The 16,611-nt window shown below is 54.0% G+C and overlaps 1 protein-coding gene across 2 annotated transcripts; it reads right to left on the bottom strand.

Moving 5' to 3' along the window:
* Nucleotides 1–565: 565 nt before the first annotated feature.
* Nucleotides 566–16,599, bottom strand: RASGRP2 (RAS guanyl releasing protein 2). 2 transcript variants are annotated; one of them, XM_023738227.1, is made up of 17 exons: nucleotides 16,304–16,599; nucleotides 14,816–14,957; nucleotides 14,099–14,201; nucleotides 13,469–13,531; nucleotides 12,946–13,077; nucleotides 12,007–12,157; nucleotides 11,642–11,815; nucleotides 11,351–11,467; nucleotides 9,560–9,841; nucleotides 8,683–8,760; nucleotides 8,300–8,422; nucleotides 7,813–7,928; nucleotides 2,718–2,859; nucleotides 2,416–2,452; nucleotides 1,861–2,037; nucleotides 934–998; nucleotides 566–776 (listed from the first exon to the last, which is right to left on the bottom strand). In XM_023738227.1, the coding sequence occupies exons 2-16, from the start codon at nucleotides 14,886–14,888 to the stop codon at nucleotides 940–942; spliced, it is 1,827 nt and encodes a 608-aa protein (XP_023593995.1). In that variant the 5' UTR covers nucleotides 14,889–14,957; nucleotides 16,304–16,599; the 3' UTR covers nucleotides 566–776; nucleotides 934–939. The 2 variants fall into 2 exon arrangements, with proteins under 2 accessions (XP_023593995.1, XP_023593996.1); XM_023738228.1 differs by having other exon boundaries at nucleotides 16,391–16,599.
* Between the last annotated feature and the right edge of the window lie 12 nt (nucleotides 16,600–16,611).

Raw genomic sequence — 16,611 nt, 5'->3', positions numbered from 1 at the left:
CCTCTCCTTCCCTGCACCCCGCAGCGATTCTCTGTAGTGAGCTCCCCATTGTGGAGGTGTTCAAGCAGGGATTGAAAAACCACCTGTCAAGGAAGAGAATTTCAGCTGCGGGCTGAAGGCCATGGGTGTAGATAACCACCTGGTCCCAGCAATTCTGGGGTGCAAAGATGCTCTTGGTTCCAGTTTTAGACTCCTTAAGATTCTGGAACCACCCCCAAAATTCTCATGTTCCAAGGTTTTCTGATTCTACCCAAGATTCTAGTCTCCCAAAGGTCAGTGAAAAAGAGGAAGACCCTCAGTGAGATGGATTGACACAGTGGCTGTAACAATGGGCTCAAACACAGCAACAATTGTGAGGATGGCGCAGGACTGGGCAAGGTTTCGTTCTGTTATACGTAAGGTTGCTATGAGCCGGAAGTGCCTGGAGGGCACCTAACAACATAACAACAAGATTCCAGACACGTGAGTTTCCAGACCCCTCAAGATCCTCTAGTTACAAAGTTCTAGAGCCCAAGATTCTAGTCCCCAAGGATTCCAGCCCCCCAGAAGTCTAGGCTCTGATTTCAGGTTAAGTACACGGGCCTTTTTATTCCATCTGGAAAATACAAATATTCACAACAGTCTGTACAACCTTAGGGACTCCAGCCCTGGCCCTGCCTGCCCTCAGCCGCATGCTACCCCCACCCCAGCCCCAGCCCCAGCCCCAGCACCCCCAGGCTCCCTGCTCTGGTCCAAGTCTTTTCTTCAAGGCAGGCGAGTCCTGGATCCAGTCACAGCTGGGAAGAGAAAAACAGAGGTTGTGAAGGAGACCCTCCCCAACAAGATAGGAGTCCACCCAGTGTGGGCCATTTGGACCAAGTAACCATTTCCCTGCTATCCCCACCCTCACCTGCCCTCAGAGCAGAGGCTGGGGCAGGCCCCGGGAGGACTCACCGCCTATTACAAGTGGATGTCAAACACTCCGTCCTCCACCATCTGCACCTCCTCCTCCCGGATCTCTGCGGAGGGAGGGGTGGTATCACAGAACCCACTCCTGGGTCCCTGTGACCTCAGCAGCCCTTCCCCCCGCACGCAAAAGGCACCTCACCCCATCCCGGAAGCAACGCCATCCACCAAAAATCAATTCACTGGATAACCAAATGGCCCAATTTTTGAGGCGCTTTTTTGAAGTTTTCATTTTGCCGCAGCTTTTTTGCAGCCACAGATTTGTCAGTACAGTTTCCTTAAATGTCAATTGCGTGTGTGTTTCACATTGTAGATCCCAGCACTTCTGGAAGGCTCAATGCAAATGGTTTTCTCTTTTCTGTTTTTGAGGACTTATGCCCTGTGTCTGCCTCTATTTTTGAGAACTTATCCCAACCCAAACAGTTGTGGTCAACTGTCTTAGCCCCCAGTTTAGCATAGCTGTTCAGACTGTTCTCAGCAAATAATCAGGTGGCAAACTGTCATTCAGCAAACTGACCCAAAACCACCAGAGACCCCAAAACAGCCGCTGGGAGATTATCAGAGCAAGGGACTTTTCTCAGAGCGGCCTCCAGGGCAGGCAATGGCTCAGATAACTCCCTTTCTAATCCTTGGTCAATCCCCCTAACAAAATAAGATTGCAGCTGGGATCTTGAAGCCCCTTTCATTTCATGCTTCTTTGTAAATAAGGGTTTTTCTCCTCCCCAGCCTCAGAAGGTAGAGGGTTTCCTGGCAACCTTCTGACACCCTTACCTGTCTAACCCTTCTTCATCACTCCACCAAAATAAAGAGAATTCCAAGCTCAGGAATGGTTCCGATCCTGGATAAACTAATACTTCGCCACAGTACCCTGTCTCCCTCCATCCCAGGCCAGCAATGAATGAGACCCACCCTTACCTGGAGGCCGGGAGCCTCGCCTGCCCGGGCGAGGCAAGGAGAAGCTGAAGGCGCGGTGGTGAGTGTGTGTGGGTGAGGGTGAGGGTGCGGACCCCTCCAAACTCATGCTCTGAGCCCGGCGCCGGCACTCGACTGACAGGCGATCCTTGCATTGTTTGTGGCAGTTCACACCACAGGCTGGTGGAGGCAGATGAGGAGCCCAGGCAGGGGCCATTGGTCAGAACACCCTCCATCCCATTCTGCAGGCCTGCACCTCTCCCAGGATCCTCCTGAGCAGCTGCCCCACCAAAATGAGTATCCTTCTAAAGTCCTCTCTTCAGCCTACTTACCAGTCCATGCCCTGTCTAGAATTCTCTGTCCCTGGGCAGCTGCCTTACCAAGATAAAAGCCCTCTTAAAAGAAACCCTTCACATCACTCAGGATGCTTCTCCCCATCTAAGGAACTTCACTCCATGGCAACTGCCCCACCAAAATAAGAATCTCCACCCAGATAGCCACTCTCCAGGAAAACCTTTCTCGTCCATTCAGCCCAGCAGCCCTGCCATTCCATCTCACCTCGGCATTTGAGGCCCTGCTTGTAGATGCCTAGGATCTGAAATAGAGGAGAGGGCCATGCTGAGGGGGGAGAGACTTAGAGGTGATGACCTGCCTCCCCTTTCGAGAGGGCAGGGACTAGGACTGACCCTCTCTGGGACCTTAGGGTCAGGTGCAGAGCATCAAGAGGAAAGGCAGATGAGATTAATAAAGTTCGTCCCCCTGAGAAGGCGCCAGCAGGGGAGGGGCAGGGCCAGAACGGAAGGCGGGGCGTGAATGGGAGTGGCCAGGGCTGAAGGGGCGGGGCATGGGCAGGGACTCACCAGGGTCTTGCAGTGGCGGCAGGTGACTGGCCGCAGGGAGTTGCTCTCCTGGAAGTTGTGCAAGAAGCCCATGCGGCCGCCCAGCACGGAGCTGGAGCGCAGGAAGTAGGAGACCATCTCCTCCCTGCTGATGCAGCCGTCCCTGCGCGGGGAGGGGGAGCCTCAGCGTGGGCCCTGCCCAGGACCACCACCGCCTGCTAACCCTCCCACTGGGGAAATCCCCCTACCAAATAAAAAGTCCTCACGAACTCCTGATCTGGGGCACCTGACGCAGGGAAAAGAAAGCACTAGACTCGGAGTCAGGCAGATTTAGCAGCTGCCACTGATCAGTCGTGGGGTCTTGAGGAAGTCACTTTCCCTTGGTTTCCTCCTCAGAAAAGTGGGGATGATAATTCCCGTCCTGCCCACCTCACCGAGCTGGTGTGTAACCTAAAAGGGGCTGTGCGCCCTCAGCCTCAGCCTCGGCTTCCCAAAGTGTGCTCTGTGGAACACCACTGGGAACCCTGAGAACTATGATCCTTCAGATGAACTCTGGGGCCAGGTAAGATTGGGAAAAGTTGGGCCTATCCCGCTCTTGGATAATCCTGCAGGAAAGACACCAGGGTTTCCCACAGGACCCTCTTTTCACCTATTAACATATTCTGGGGAAAGAGTGAGCATGGACTCTGGAGGTAGACGGCCCTCAGTTCCTATCCCAGCTCTACTTCCTGGCCTTGTGACCTCAGGCTGGTTTATCTCCCAGAGCCACAGCTTTCTCATCTATAAACCAAAAACAAAACCAAACCCTTTGCCGTTGAGTTGATTCCAACTCGCAGAGACCCTATAGGACAGTGCAGAACTACCCCACAGGGTTTCCAAGGCTGTAATCTTCACGTAAGGAGCCCTGGTGGCACAGTGGTTAAAGTGCTCAGCTGCTAACTGAAAGGTCTGTGGTTCAAATCCACCAGCCGCTCTGCGGGGAGAAAGATGTGGCAGTCTGCTTCCGTAGAGATTTACAGCTTTGGAAACCCTATGGAGCAGTTCTGCTCTGTCCTGCAGGGTCGCTATGAGTCGAAATCAGTCAACAGCAATGGGTTTGGGGCTTTTTTGGTTTAATCTTTACAAAGACAGACTGCCACATCTTTTTCCCAAGCAGCGACTGATGGGCTTGAATCACTGACCTTTTGGTTCGCAGCCGAGTGCTTCACCACTGCACCACCAGGGCTCCTTCCTCATCTATAAATAGGGATAATTATAGTTCCTACACCTCCTGGGGTTCTAGTCAATGAAGTGAGATGTTGTTGTTAGGTGCCATTGAGTCGATTCTGACTCCTAGTGACCCTGTGTACAACAGAACGAAACACTGCCCCGTCCTGCACCATCCTCACAATTGTTGCTGTTTGAGCCCATAGTGGCAGCCACTGTGTCAGTCCATCTCATTGAGGGTCTTCCTCTTTTTTCGCTGACCCTCTACTTTACCAAGCACGATGTCCTTCTCCGGGGACTGGTCCCTCCTGATAACACGTCCAAAGTAAGTGTGACGAACTCTCACATCCTCACTTCTAAGGAGCGTTCTGGCTGTACTTCTTCCAAGACAGATTGTTCGTTCTTCTGGCAGTCCATGGTATATTCAATATTCTTCGCCAGCATAATTCAAAGGCATCTATTCTTCTTCGGTCTTCCTCATTCATTGTCCAGCTTTCACATGCATATGAGGTGACTGAAAATACCATGACTTGGGACAGGCGCACCTTAGTTCTCAAGGTGACATCTTTGCTTTTTAACACTTTGAAGAGGTCTTTTCAGCAGATTTACCCAATGCAATGCATCATTTGATTTCTTGCCTGCTGCTTCCATGGGTGTTGGTAAGTGAGATAATGCACGTACAGCGCTTTGGTAGTGCCTGTGCAGGCCTAGCTCCTCAACCAGTGGGAGCGATTTCACTTGGGGCTGAGGTTCCCATGTGAAGCTGGGGCCCTCAAAGTTCTTGAAGGGCTGCACCCTCACTGAAAGGGTGGTCTGGAAACTTCCACCTATTGTATTTGGTGAGCCATAATATGATCCAGGTGGTCCTTCAAATCAACAGGGCATTGGGACAACTGTCCGTTCCAAAAAAATATATAAACCTAAATTCCTTCCTCCCACTGTGCCTGAAAACTAAATTCCTGCCGAATTGAGAATACAAATGTAAAAAATAAAATTACGTAAGTATCTGTAAAGGTAGAGGAGAAGATTTTTGTAATCTTGAGGGGATAAGGGCCTTTCTGGGAGTCTTTGGTTGGTGTAAACGGTTAACATGCTCAACTGCTAACCAAAAGGTTGGAGGTTCGAGTCCACCCAGAGGCATCTTGGAAGAAAGCCCTCATGATCTACTTCTAAAAATCAGCCACTGAAAATCCAATAGAGCACAGTTCTACTCTGACACATACAGGGTCACCGTGAGTTGGAATTGACTCAACAGCAACAGGGGATGGAAGGGCCTTTCTACAAATAACACAAATCTAAGAAGCCAAAAAGGAAAAGACAGACAGATTGAGCACATAACAAGTTTTAAATTTTATATGACAGACGGGAAGAAAATATTTTCAAACACATTCAACAGGAAAGGGTTAATATCCATTAACAGAGATTCTAAAAATCAATGAGAAAAAGACCAACAACTCAGTAGAATAATGAACAAAGACTATGAACAGGCAATTAACAGAAGAAATAGAAATGGCTGATAAACATATGAAAAGATATCCCACCGCCACTAATATTAAAGAAATACAAATTTAACCAAGATATCATTTGCTGATCAGACTGGCAAACATTTTGAAGCTTATTATAGCATCCAGTGTTGGCAAGGAAGTCTGGCAATGGGCACTGGTAACTGCTGATGGGGCTGCAAATTGGTACAACCTTGTCTGAGGCCAGTTTGGCAGTCTCTCTCCAAATTTAGAATGTGCATATCTTTTGTTCCAATTATCCCACTTCTAGGAATTTCTCCTACAGAAATGCTGGCTGGAGTGCATCGGTACAAGGATGTTCACAGCAGCACTGCATAGAAGAGCGAAAAACTGGGAATAGTCTACATGTCCATCAGCAGGAGAATGGGTAGGTAAATGAGAGCCCAGCCACCCCGTAGAATGCTCTGCAGCTGCTCTAAAGCATGAGGTAGTTGTACATGAATTGACATGGTAGGATGTGCATGCTAAAGGGTTAAGTGACCAAAAAAAGAAAAAAGAAAAAGCAAGGTGTGTGATTCTGACAAGACAGTGATTTTTAAAAAACCCTGAAAACCCCACTGCAACAAACATCTAGAAATACTAGCTAAAATATACTGAAAATTATTTTCAATGCATAGGTGAACTTGCAAGAAAGAAATGGTTCCAGAAACAAAGAGGGAGCGTCAGGATGAGGCAGTGAGCTGGGGCCTGAACTGTGGTTGTCCTGGGAGGGAGCTGTTGGTCTCCCTCCTGATGAGCCAGGTGCTACTTTTGTACCTAACCAGGGGCCAGGCAGGCACAGTAGTCTATTGTAGCAATAGTCCCAGGCCACAGGACCTCTGAGGCCTGGGAGATGTTGGGAATTAAGGCTGAGGTTCCCACGTGAAGCTGGAGCCCTCAAAGGTCTCAAGGGGCTGCACCCTCACGGAAAGGGTGGCCTGGAAACTTCCACCTGTTGTATTTGGAGACCCATAATGTGATCCAGGTGTTTCTTCAAATCAACAGGGCATTGGGACAACTGTCCATTCCAAAAAAATATAAACCTAGATTCCTTCCTCCCACTGTGCCTGGAAACTAAATTTCTGCTGAATTGGGAATATAAATGTAAAACATAAAATTACAGAAGTATCTGTAAAGGTATAGAAGAAGATGTTTGTAATCTTGTGGGGAATAAGGACCTTTCTGGGAATCCCTGGGTGGTACAAATGATCGATGTGCTCAGCTGCTAACCCAAAGGTTGGAGGTTCAGGTCCACCCAGAGGTGCCTCAGAAGAAAGCCTGATGATCTACTTCCAAAAAATCATCCATTGAAAACCCTGTGGAGCAAGTTCTACTCTGACACACATGGGTCACCATGAGTTGGAATTAACTGGATGGCAACTGGTGGTGGAAGGGCCTTTCTACAAATAACACAAATCCAAGAAGCCAAGGGTCTCAAAGGGCTGCACCCTCACCGAAACGGCCTGGAAAAAACCCACCCACCACCCTAGGGAGACAAGGTGGATCTTACCCACATCTGCTTTGGCACTGGAAGGAAAAACAAAGCAACCACCACGAAAAGCCAAGGGCGGAAGTAGATGTGTACTCTAATCTTGTTTGTCCATGAAGCAGACACCAAATAAATAAAATGTGGATCAATTTGCACCAGCATGGAAAAAAAGACTGGAAGGATACACGTACTGCCAACCCCTTAATGTTGTTAACAGTGTTAAGAGTGGTTACCTCTGCCAGCGGGAAGGATGGGAGGGAGCTTCCACTTCTTACTTTAGACACTTTGTTCCCTAGAAATTTATCTTACTACCTGGATTTGTTTTTACCCTAAATTTTTATAATTTGAAAAAAATAAGATTTTTAAAATTACAGGTAACATTTTTTAAAAAATCGACCTGGGGTGGACTGTTCATTTTGATTTGAGCTTTGTCTGCTCAGCAAAGCAGGGGCAGGGGCATGGTTGCAGGGGGCACGTTTAACCTACTTCAGAAAACCAGCTGTTTTTCCAAATTGTCAGCATATGAACTGTTGATAAGCAAGTGGGTGCTGCTAATTACAGGCCTTTCTTACCTATTCGTTACAACAGGCTACCCAGGAGCTCGACTTGCCCACACTTTTGCCAGCTGTGAGCTCCACAAATAAAACGGCATTTTTGTAGCAACAGTTTCCAGGCCACAGTCGCTGCAAGATTCAGGTGGAACCCCTCATCTGTCTGAATGAGTGAGGTAACACTGAGCCTGCAGAGCTGGCTGCCTCCCCACCAAAATAAGAGCCCCTCTCCACTCTGGTGGTTTCCTCTGCCAAGACCATCTGGTTCAAGGGCCTCAGCCTGCACGTGAGGAAACTGAAGCCCGAGGGGGAAGTGGGCTGAGCTGTTTTCCCTCTCCCCAGTCCCCCAGCCCTCTGGGTCTCCTCACTGGTTCTGGTCGAGGTCTCCAAAAGCGCTGAGGTAAGGGAAGTTCCCACGAATGATCTGGAACTCTTCCTGTGAGATGTGGCCGTCCCCATCAACATCAAAGTTCCGGAACACAGACTGGGGGGCACAGAGGGACACACACAGGTGGGAATGGGCAGAGCAGAAGGAGCATGAGGCCCCTCGCGCCTTCCCACATTCCCAATCCATGTTATAAAAGCTGTCTCTGAGATGTGGGCAGCTGTCCGGCTTCCCCACCACCTCCCTTTCCCACACACCCCCCCCAACTCCACCCATTGGCATCTTGGCCCCATGCAGCCAACCTGCTAGCCCTGTGCTTTCTGGAGACAGAGCACAGGCCCTGGGATGTGTCACTAGGGTGGCTCCCATGGCAGTGCTCTGGAAAAGCCCACCATTATTGACCACTACTTCCACCAATGGACTTATCCCCTGTCCCTCAGGCTCTAGAACTGGCCACCCCAGAGTCTCACCTCTACCATCTTCTCGATGTGCTCTACCAACAGGGCCTGGTCCAGCTTGGGCTTGGCCGCTGAGGTCCACTCCTCTAGCACTGGAGGCCGGGGAGGTGGGGTGCAGCTTGTGGGGCTGGTTGGCTGTGAGAATGGCCAGGTTGAGCTACAGCCAGAGGCAGAGGGAGCCCAGGACCCAGGGCAACTCCTGGGGGAGACGGGAGCCTGCCCAAGGTGACTGCCACCACCCAGGCCTCAGTGTCCCCATCTGTCCAACAAGCGGGATGAGTGAGATAGCTTCTAGGAGCTCTTCTTGTCCTCATATCCCAGGACTCTCGGGTGGGGCAGAGGTGAGTGGGGGAAGAGGATGCAAAGAGTGGGGAAGCAGGGATCCCTTCCCTCACCGAGGACTTGGAGCGTGGCTCTCGCTGTAGGGACAGCTGGTACAGCTCATCCTCTGTCTGATACTGGTCCAGAGACACCTGGGACATACAGGTGTGATCATACCCCGGGCCACTGTTGGTGTCAAGAGCCCACTGCCTACAGCCCAGAGTCACAGTCTAGAACCAGGTTCAGAAGCTAGACTTAGCCCAAAGCCCAGCTCCGAACACAGCTGGCACCCACGAGCCAGCCTAGCCCCAACCCAAAACCATTGCTTCACCCCAAACCTTGAACACAACCCACTTTCAAGATCTCAGCCAAAAATCCAGGCCAGAACCCAAGCTAGATTTCTGAAATTCACCCCCAACCTAGAACCCAACCCAGCGTCCAGAATCCAGCTCAGAATTCAATCCTAACCCCAGTCCAGAGCCTAGAAGCAGCTAAGAATTCACTCCAAACCCCAAAACCTAAGCCCTAGCCCAATATCTAATACCTAATCCAGATCTAGACTAGAACCCAACACCCACCCTAGACCCCAAGACCAAGTCCAAGGCCAAGTCCAGAACTTTGCTTAGAGCAAGAACCTCAGAGCCCAGAACCATGTCTAGCTGCCACCCCAGCACCCAGAATCCAGAGCTTTGCCCCAAACCTAGAACACACCTGCCAGGAACTCAACCCAGGACCCAGGCCCAACCTCAAACCGGCCTGAGATCTACACGTCAGATAGTGGTCAGACCTCAGTCCACAGCCCCATCTGGAGCCTGAAGCCCAGCTCAAGAGTTCATTCCAAACCATAGAACCCAGGCTAAAGCCCAGAACCCAAAGCCGAGCCCAGACCCTCACGTAAACCTAGGACCAGGTGTGATTGTCAACACTGCTTCCCACTCCCCAGCCCCTCACCGTGAGCAGGCTCAGCAGGTCGGGGTTGGCTTGCACTGGTGGCCGCATGCTGGTCACCATGGCCAGCTCCTCCAGGATGCTGAACAGCTGCTTCATCTTGGCCCCATTGAGCCGTGTCCGGGCAGGGTCCAGCCAGTCAGGCAGTGCCAGCTGCAGGGCCACCAGGTCCTTGAGGTGCACACCAAGGATGGGGAAGCGGAAGCCCACACAGGCTGCCAGCCGGCGCCGGTAGTTCCCATAGTTACCTGCGGCCGTCACTAGCTCCGTCAGACCTTCCCAGAGCTGGTGGGGGCAGACAGTGGCGGGGGGGTCACTCACACTCACTCACACACACACACACACACACACACACACACACACTTGTTCACTAGCTCAACCATCCCCCCACCCCCAGCCCTGGAAATGTGGGAGAGGATGAGGAGTCAGGGCCAGGGAGGGGTGAAAGATCAAATCCTCCCTTAGTGCCCCTCAGCACGGGCTCCCTCAGCCCCTGGGGGTCAGAGTTCATGGGTTACAGACTGAAGGCAACACACACTGCCAAATAACCACACCTGAACACCAGGCCTGGGCACAGATTATCATCAACATTTAACAGAAGAAGAAACTGAGGCTCTAGGAGGGAAGGCAGCACAGGACAATGACCTAGAAGAATGTTCTTAGCTGTGTTGTTTGTAATAGCAAAAATTGGAACACCTCAAATGTTCAACAACAGAATAGACACATCAGTTTGGGTAGAGACTTACAAGGAAATATTAGATGGCAACGAAAAGGAATGAACAATTGCTCCATATAATGAAATGTAAGGATCTCCCCACCAGGAGCAGATTAACCATTAAGCAAGGTACGCACAGGCTTACTTGTGTTTACTTTCTAATCTGCAATGAACAATTTCACAGTGGTTTTCACCACATCAAGAGGTGGTGAAACCAATGCGAAATTATTCATTATAGATCTTTGATGTGGTGAAAAACAGGTGAAGTTGTGTACTTCAGATTAGTAAGTAAGCAGAAGTAAACCCATGCATAACTTGCTTATTGGGTAATCCATCCCTGCTTGCCACCATGGTGAATGAAAGAATCAAGACATAAGACAACATATACAACATGATTCCAGTTATCAAAAAAACCACTGCTGTTGAGTCAGTTCCAATTCATGGAGACCTAATGTGTGACAGAGCAGAACTGCCACATGGGGTTTTCTTGGCTGTAATCTTTACGGAAGCAGATCGCCAGGCCTTTCTTCCGTGGCACTGCTGGGTGGGTTCAAACTGCTAATCTTTAGTACTGGAGCACAAACTGTTTTCGCCCTCCAGGGACCTCTGATTCCAGTTATAGAAAGTTCAAAACCAGGCAACAAAAAAACCACACTGTTTTGGGATGCATACCTAGGTAGGAAAGCTATAAAGGAAAGCAAGGTCATCATTTCCACAAAAGTCACAATAGCAGTTACCTCCGGTGGGGAGGAGTTATGCTCTAAGCTGCTGGAGCTTCTGGGTGCTGGCCTGGGTGGTGGTTACACAGGTCTTTTCTTTATAATTTCCATTTAAACTTCATATATGTTTCATATACTTTTCAATGTTTATTCTATCACCTGATATATTAAAAAACAAAAGGAGAAGAAGCACAGCTTCGGAGACAGGCAGACCTGGAGTCCCCAATCTGCCACTATCATGGTGCAACCTGGGAAAAGCATTTAACCTCTGAGCCTCAGTTTCTTCATCTGTCAAATGAGGGCAGTCATGCCCTATGCCCGGGGATGCCTCTCCGCCACCACCACCCCCGGCCCAGGCACCTTGACGGTCTCAGGGCTGACGTGACTGTGGGTCTCCTTGAGGCGGGAGATGGAGCTGTGGCTCAGGCCCCCGACCACGGCCATCAGTGTGTTGAAGTTCTGCAGCTGCAGCAGCTTCTGGGGGGCAGATGGGGGAGCGGAGGCAGAGAGTCACTGAATGGGCCCAGAATGGGGCCCCACTTTCTGGAGAGGAGGCAGTGGCTTAGTGGGAAGGAGGGGCTTAGTCCAACTGGCAACTGGGAAGGCTGGGGGATTCGGGGCAGCAGGGCAGGGGGAGGTGAGGGGAGGCACCTCTGCCACATGGACGAAGTGTGTGATGACCAGGGCCCGCTGTGGGGCTGTGGGTTTGCTGAGAATCATGAGCTGCACCCACTGTGAGACGCTGTTGAAGAGGGAGATGAACCGCTCCAGGACTGGGTTGTCCACCGTGCAGCCGTGAGTCACAAAACTGTGATAGTCCTGAAACTGCAGGCAGGAGTGGCCTCGGTGCCCTGCAGACCCCCCACCCCCCACCCCACACCCACCGCTGGCCACCGCTGCCCTCCGGCTCTCCTGTGCTGCTTCCGCTAAAGCACCAGCCCACCCGAGGGACCCCACCCCTGCCAGAACCCCCTCCCCAGCCATACTGTCCCTGACCGCAGGCCCTGGGGCCACACCAGGATCTTGCAGAAGGAGCGATACTCCAAGTAGGTGAGATGCTCCGCCAGCTCCATGGGCTCCAGGTGGTCGAACAACAGGGACATCTTGCGCTTTTTCTGGGCCACGGGGTTCCGCTGGGTCACCTGCCGCTTCCACTTGTAGGTGGGGCTGGGGGGGCAGGGGGAATGAGTCCTTTGCTGGAGATCCCCACCCCTCATGGCCCCACACTCACAGACATGCCACTCAAGCTGACTGAGGACGACACAGTTTGAGGCACTGTCCTAAGCACTGCTGTCCCATCCCAGCAAATCCTTGGTATCTCCCCGGGTCATGCACTTAACACATGGAATGTTGATGTGAAACACTGTTTCAACGTTTATGGAAAACAGACTCTGTGCCAGGCACTGTGCTAAGCACTGGGAAAACAGGTGAGCAAGACACGGTCCCTGCCCTCGAGCCCACAGTCTACTGAGGAAGACAGGCACAGAAACAACGGTCACAGAAAACGCTACATGTGCAGAGGTCTTTGTACAGGCGTCTGTACAAAATGCCATGGGAATAAGGAAGGAACTACTTCCACCGCCCTGGGAGAACCCAGAGAAACTTTGAACTTGGGCTGAGTGTTGATAACATGGAGAAGGCAAGGGGAAGAGTATGAGGATGAGCAGAGCGCTACGGTGGGAGGTGCGTAGGACGCTCAGAGAATGGTGCATGGACCCACATAGGCACGGAATGAAGTGCATGGGATGCGCAGTGCGTGGTGGGAAATGAGCCAAGCTGGCCCAGGCCAAGGGTTTTGAATGCCCAGCCGAGGAGTTCTGAAGGCGATAGGGAGCCATGGAAGCTATTTAAGCAAGAGAGTGACGTGACCCTCATTCATTCAAGTCAACAAACATTTATTAAGCGCAGATGGGGTGGGATGCTGAGCTCTCCGCCCCCCCCCCCCCACCACGCACACGCTCTCGATGTCGATGAGGCTGCTGTGCCGCCGGTTCCCTTCCTGGTCTAGCAGAGCCTTCAACTCTTTGATCTGCTCAGCCAGCTCGGGGTTCAAGTCAAACTCCGCTGGGAATGCCGAGATCCAGTACCTGGCGGAGGGGCGCAGTCACCCAAGGCAGCCCTTCCCCCACCCGCAGTGGGCTGCCCAAGGGGCTCATGGGGATTGTAGTCCTCCAAAGAGGGAGGGAGGCCTGTCATGCCTCAAATTGTGTTCCCCCTGCCTCCTCTAGCCAGATTTTCCCTCCTCTTTACAGCAGCCCTTTGAGCTACCCACCCCCTATTGGACAGATAAGAAAACCAAGGCCCAGTGGGAGGCAGGGGCAAGCCTGTGGAGGCGCAGCCCCCCGAGGGCAGAGCCGGGATTCAGCCTCACACGGCCCAACTCCCAGGACTGCGCTCTTCCACCCTCAGGCCCACCAGAGTCGGAAGCCTGAGGAGAAGGTTGCAAAAGGAGGGAACAGAGCCTCAGGAGAAACTCACCTGACCAGGTGACACGTTTTCACCTGCAGTGAATTGGAGTTGTCCTTCCGGGATTGTTGGTAGGTAAACTCGAGTTAAGGAAAACAAAGATGGAGCGTATCTCTAGCAATGGAGGGACGATGGAGCCTGAATGGGGCGGGGTGGGGGGGCCCTCGGGGCGGGGCCTGGTTCTAGGAGACATGCTGGGGGCGGTGCCTGGGGGGTGGGGCGCGGCCTTGAATGGGGCTGGGCCGGAGTTCTAGAAGACGGCTGAGGGTAGGGCCTGGGTTTTGAGGATGAGGAAGCTTGAGCTTTGGGAGGGGGTGTGGGGACGGGGCCCAGGTTCTAGAGGAGATTGAGAGCAGGGTCTGGGCTCTGGGAGAGAGGCAAGAGGGGAGGCCTGGGCTGGGAGTAGGGCAAGTCCTAGACTCTAGGGAAGATGAGGGGATCAAGACCGAGGTTGGGGAGAGAGTCTGGGGGCGGGGCCTGAGCAGCGAGAGGTGGAGCCTAGGCACTAGAGGGAGTCTAGGGAGCGCCTAAATTCTGGGATATAGGCGGGGCCTGTACTCCAGGAGCTAAGCTCAGTCCAGTCTGGGCTGGGCAGCGGGGCCTTGCTCAAGGACTTCGACTCCAGGGGCCCGAGAAGGATATATGTGGAGCAGTTTTGCCGCCAGCTGAGAGGAGGGGATGTACCAGGGGTGCATCATGAGGAACATTCGCACCAGCTGCGGGTCCCGCACCTTCCCGAAGTCATCTAACTCCGAGGAGTCAAAGAGAAGCGGGTTGACCCTTGGTCCCGCAGCTGTGGTCTCCAACACTACCCCCAGCCTACCCGGCATTTGGCCTCTCTGGGGGCATTCCTGATCCCGCCCCCTCCCGAGCAGGCTGGATCTGAGGAGCAGGGGGGAGGGAGGCGTCCAAGCCAGGCCCATCGTCCGGAGAGGAACCAGCTGGGAAGGAAAGAGCCTGGGTTTCCCGGGGTCAACAGTCCAGAGGTCATTTCCTGAGTGCTGAGGGAAGGGGCATCCCTGCACCAGATAGGCCGCCCCGCATCAGCCGGAAACAGCTCCCAGGCCGGAGATTGTGAGTTCCTCCGGATGCCCCCGGAGACAGATAATGTCCCTCATGTCAGAGTCTGGGGACCCCAGACCTCCCTTTAACACCGGCTCGTGCAGACTGGGTCAGGGAAACATTTTATTTGCCTGAAGCGTATAGGTCTCTCTACCCTGTGATGAGGAGGAGGCTTTCGTCAATGGGCTGCAGGGTGCGGCGCTGGGTGGGCCTGGCCAGGGGTCTGCGCTGGGAGGCAGGGGCCCGGGTTAAAGCTCAGGCTGAGCTCAGCTGGGTGTGCCCTCCCGTGCCACTCACCGAAGGCTTCGATGCAGCCACGGAGCAGCTCCTCCACTGTGCAGCCCTTGTCCAGGTCCAGGGTGCCCGCCATGGCCACAGGCGCGGGTGGGCTGGGCCCAAGCTGCGCTCCGGGAGCCTCCAACCAGCTCGGACCGGACCCCTGTACCGGGAGAGGTAGAACCGGAGTCTGCGGAGGCGCCGGCTGGGGGAACGTCCCCGGGGGAAGGAACGGGGCGGGGCGGGCACGCCCCCTGCTGGGCAGGGGCGGAGTCGTCGGTCACGGCCACTCCTGGGGTTAAACGGTCCGGCCTGGATGGTGCAAACCGCCGGTTGGGAAACCGACCCGCCGAGAGGCTTCCGGCCCTCCCTCGGAGTCGCAAGAGGGCCGAGGGGCTCCTCGGGGATGGGGACGAGCGAGCCCCTCGCAAGCCCTCTGCTCCTCGCCGCCTCTACCCAGAGGCACCTGCAGCGCCCCGCAGCTCCGCTCTGCGCCCCTCCCGGTTCCCTGCCTCCACAGCTCCCTTCCCCCGCAGGGTTATTTTGGGAACCCAGAGCCTGAGGGGACCTCGGAGGAATTTCTCCCTGAGATGAGAGGGGGGAGGAGAGAACCCAGGCGTCCTGCCCGCATCGCCCCCTCGTGGGCGCCCAGGGAGAGGAGGCGGGGCTGAGGCAGCCCCTGGGGGCCTGCCCCTGGGGAGGCAGGCTGGAGTGGAGAGAGAAACATTCCTAGGGCGGGGGGAGCCCGCTGCGGCCCGGAGGCGTCAGCGGGGAGCCTGAGCCTGGGAACCGCGCGCTCCCAAGCCACCTCCTCCGGGAAGGCCCCAGGGGTCCCGGCTCAGCGCTTCCACAGTCCCTTTCCTCCCAGCCTAGTCTCCACTCTCAGGCCCTCACCCTGCACAATCGAACTGTGAACGCGCGCACAAGCCGGCCACATTCAGGCACAGAGTAGAGTGCCCCAAAGGGGGCGCTAGCGCAATGGGGGGTGGCAAGTGCGTGTATGACACCACCAGTAACTCCAGTCACTGGTGGGGTCACACGTACCCATGCAGGGACAGGCACTCGTTCCATACCCAAGTTATTCACCGAGGACAGCACATTTGGGTGCAAGACGCCCAGTTCACACAGGGGCACAGGCACTCGCCTCCCATCCTCCGACTCACACACACAATGGTACCCACACCCGTGCACACATACCCAGCTCTTCTGCTCCAGAATACAAACCCGTGCACGGGGACGACTCCTCGGCTGCTGCTCACTCGAGCCAGGCTAGCCTCGAGTCCCGGGCCACAGCGGCACTGACATCTGCACACGTGTGCACACACGCCTGCTAGCGCATCTACACGCATGCAGTCTCCCACACACATGCACACACCTCCGTAGGTGCGCACACACGCCCATTCCGCCATCCCCCCCTTCCTCCGCGGCCCAGGGCGGCCTCAGCGCCCTGACGCCCCCACCCGGAGCCCTGGCAGAGCCGTGCCCCACAGAGAAGTCCCCCGCCCGTACAAACACTCCCCCAGACTTGTGGCTGGGGGCTTCTCAACGGAGTTCTCCGGCGGACTTTTCCTAGGAGCCACCCAGAGCGGTTCCTGCCTGGCTCTGCAGCTTCCTTGCTGTGTGACCTTGAGAGTCACTTGGCCTCTCGGAGCCTCAATTTTCTCATCTGGCAAATGGGGGTCCTCAGGAGAGCGTCCCTCTGAGACGTGGCTGGGACGAGTCGGGTGCGCAGCGGGTGCCGCCCCCTCCCCCAGATCATCCAGAGCTCCCCAGTTCTCCGACAGCTCTCTCCTACCCACACCCCCGCTGCACACTCC

The sequence above is a fragment of the Trichechus manatus genome, unplaced genomic scaffold, assembly GCF_000243295.1.
Source record: "Trichechus manatus latirostris isolate Lorelei unplaced genomic scaffold, TriManLat1.0 scaffold00113, whole genome shotgun sequence".
Classification (NCBI taxonomy): Eukaryota; Metazoa; Chordata; class Mammalia; order Sirenia; family Trichechidae; genus Trichechus; species Trichechus manatus.
The sequence above is the reverse complement of the archived record's forward strand: the minus strand, read 5'-3'. Positions and strand labels throughout refer to the sequence as shown.

Coding starts and splice junctions, on each gene's coding strand:
- RASGRP2 (XM_023738227.1), bottom strand. CDS start 14,888: ATGGCGGGCACCCTGGACCTGGACAAGGGCTGCACAGTGGAGGAGCTG. Junction 11,468..11,641: donor ACTTCGTCCATGTGGCAGAG/GTGCCTCCCCTC, acceptor TCTGCCCCCCAG/AAGCTGCTGCAGCTGCAGAA. Junction 8,761..9,559: donor ACCTGCTGAGCCTGCTCACG/GTGAGGGGCTGG, acceptor TGTATGTCCCAG/GTGTCTCTGGACCAGTATCA.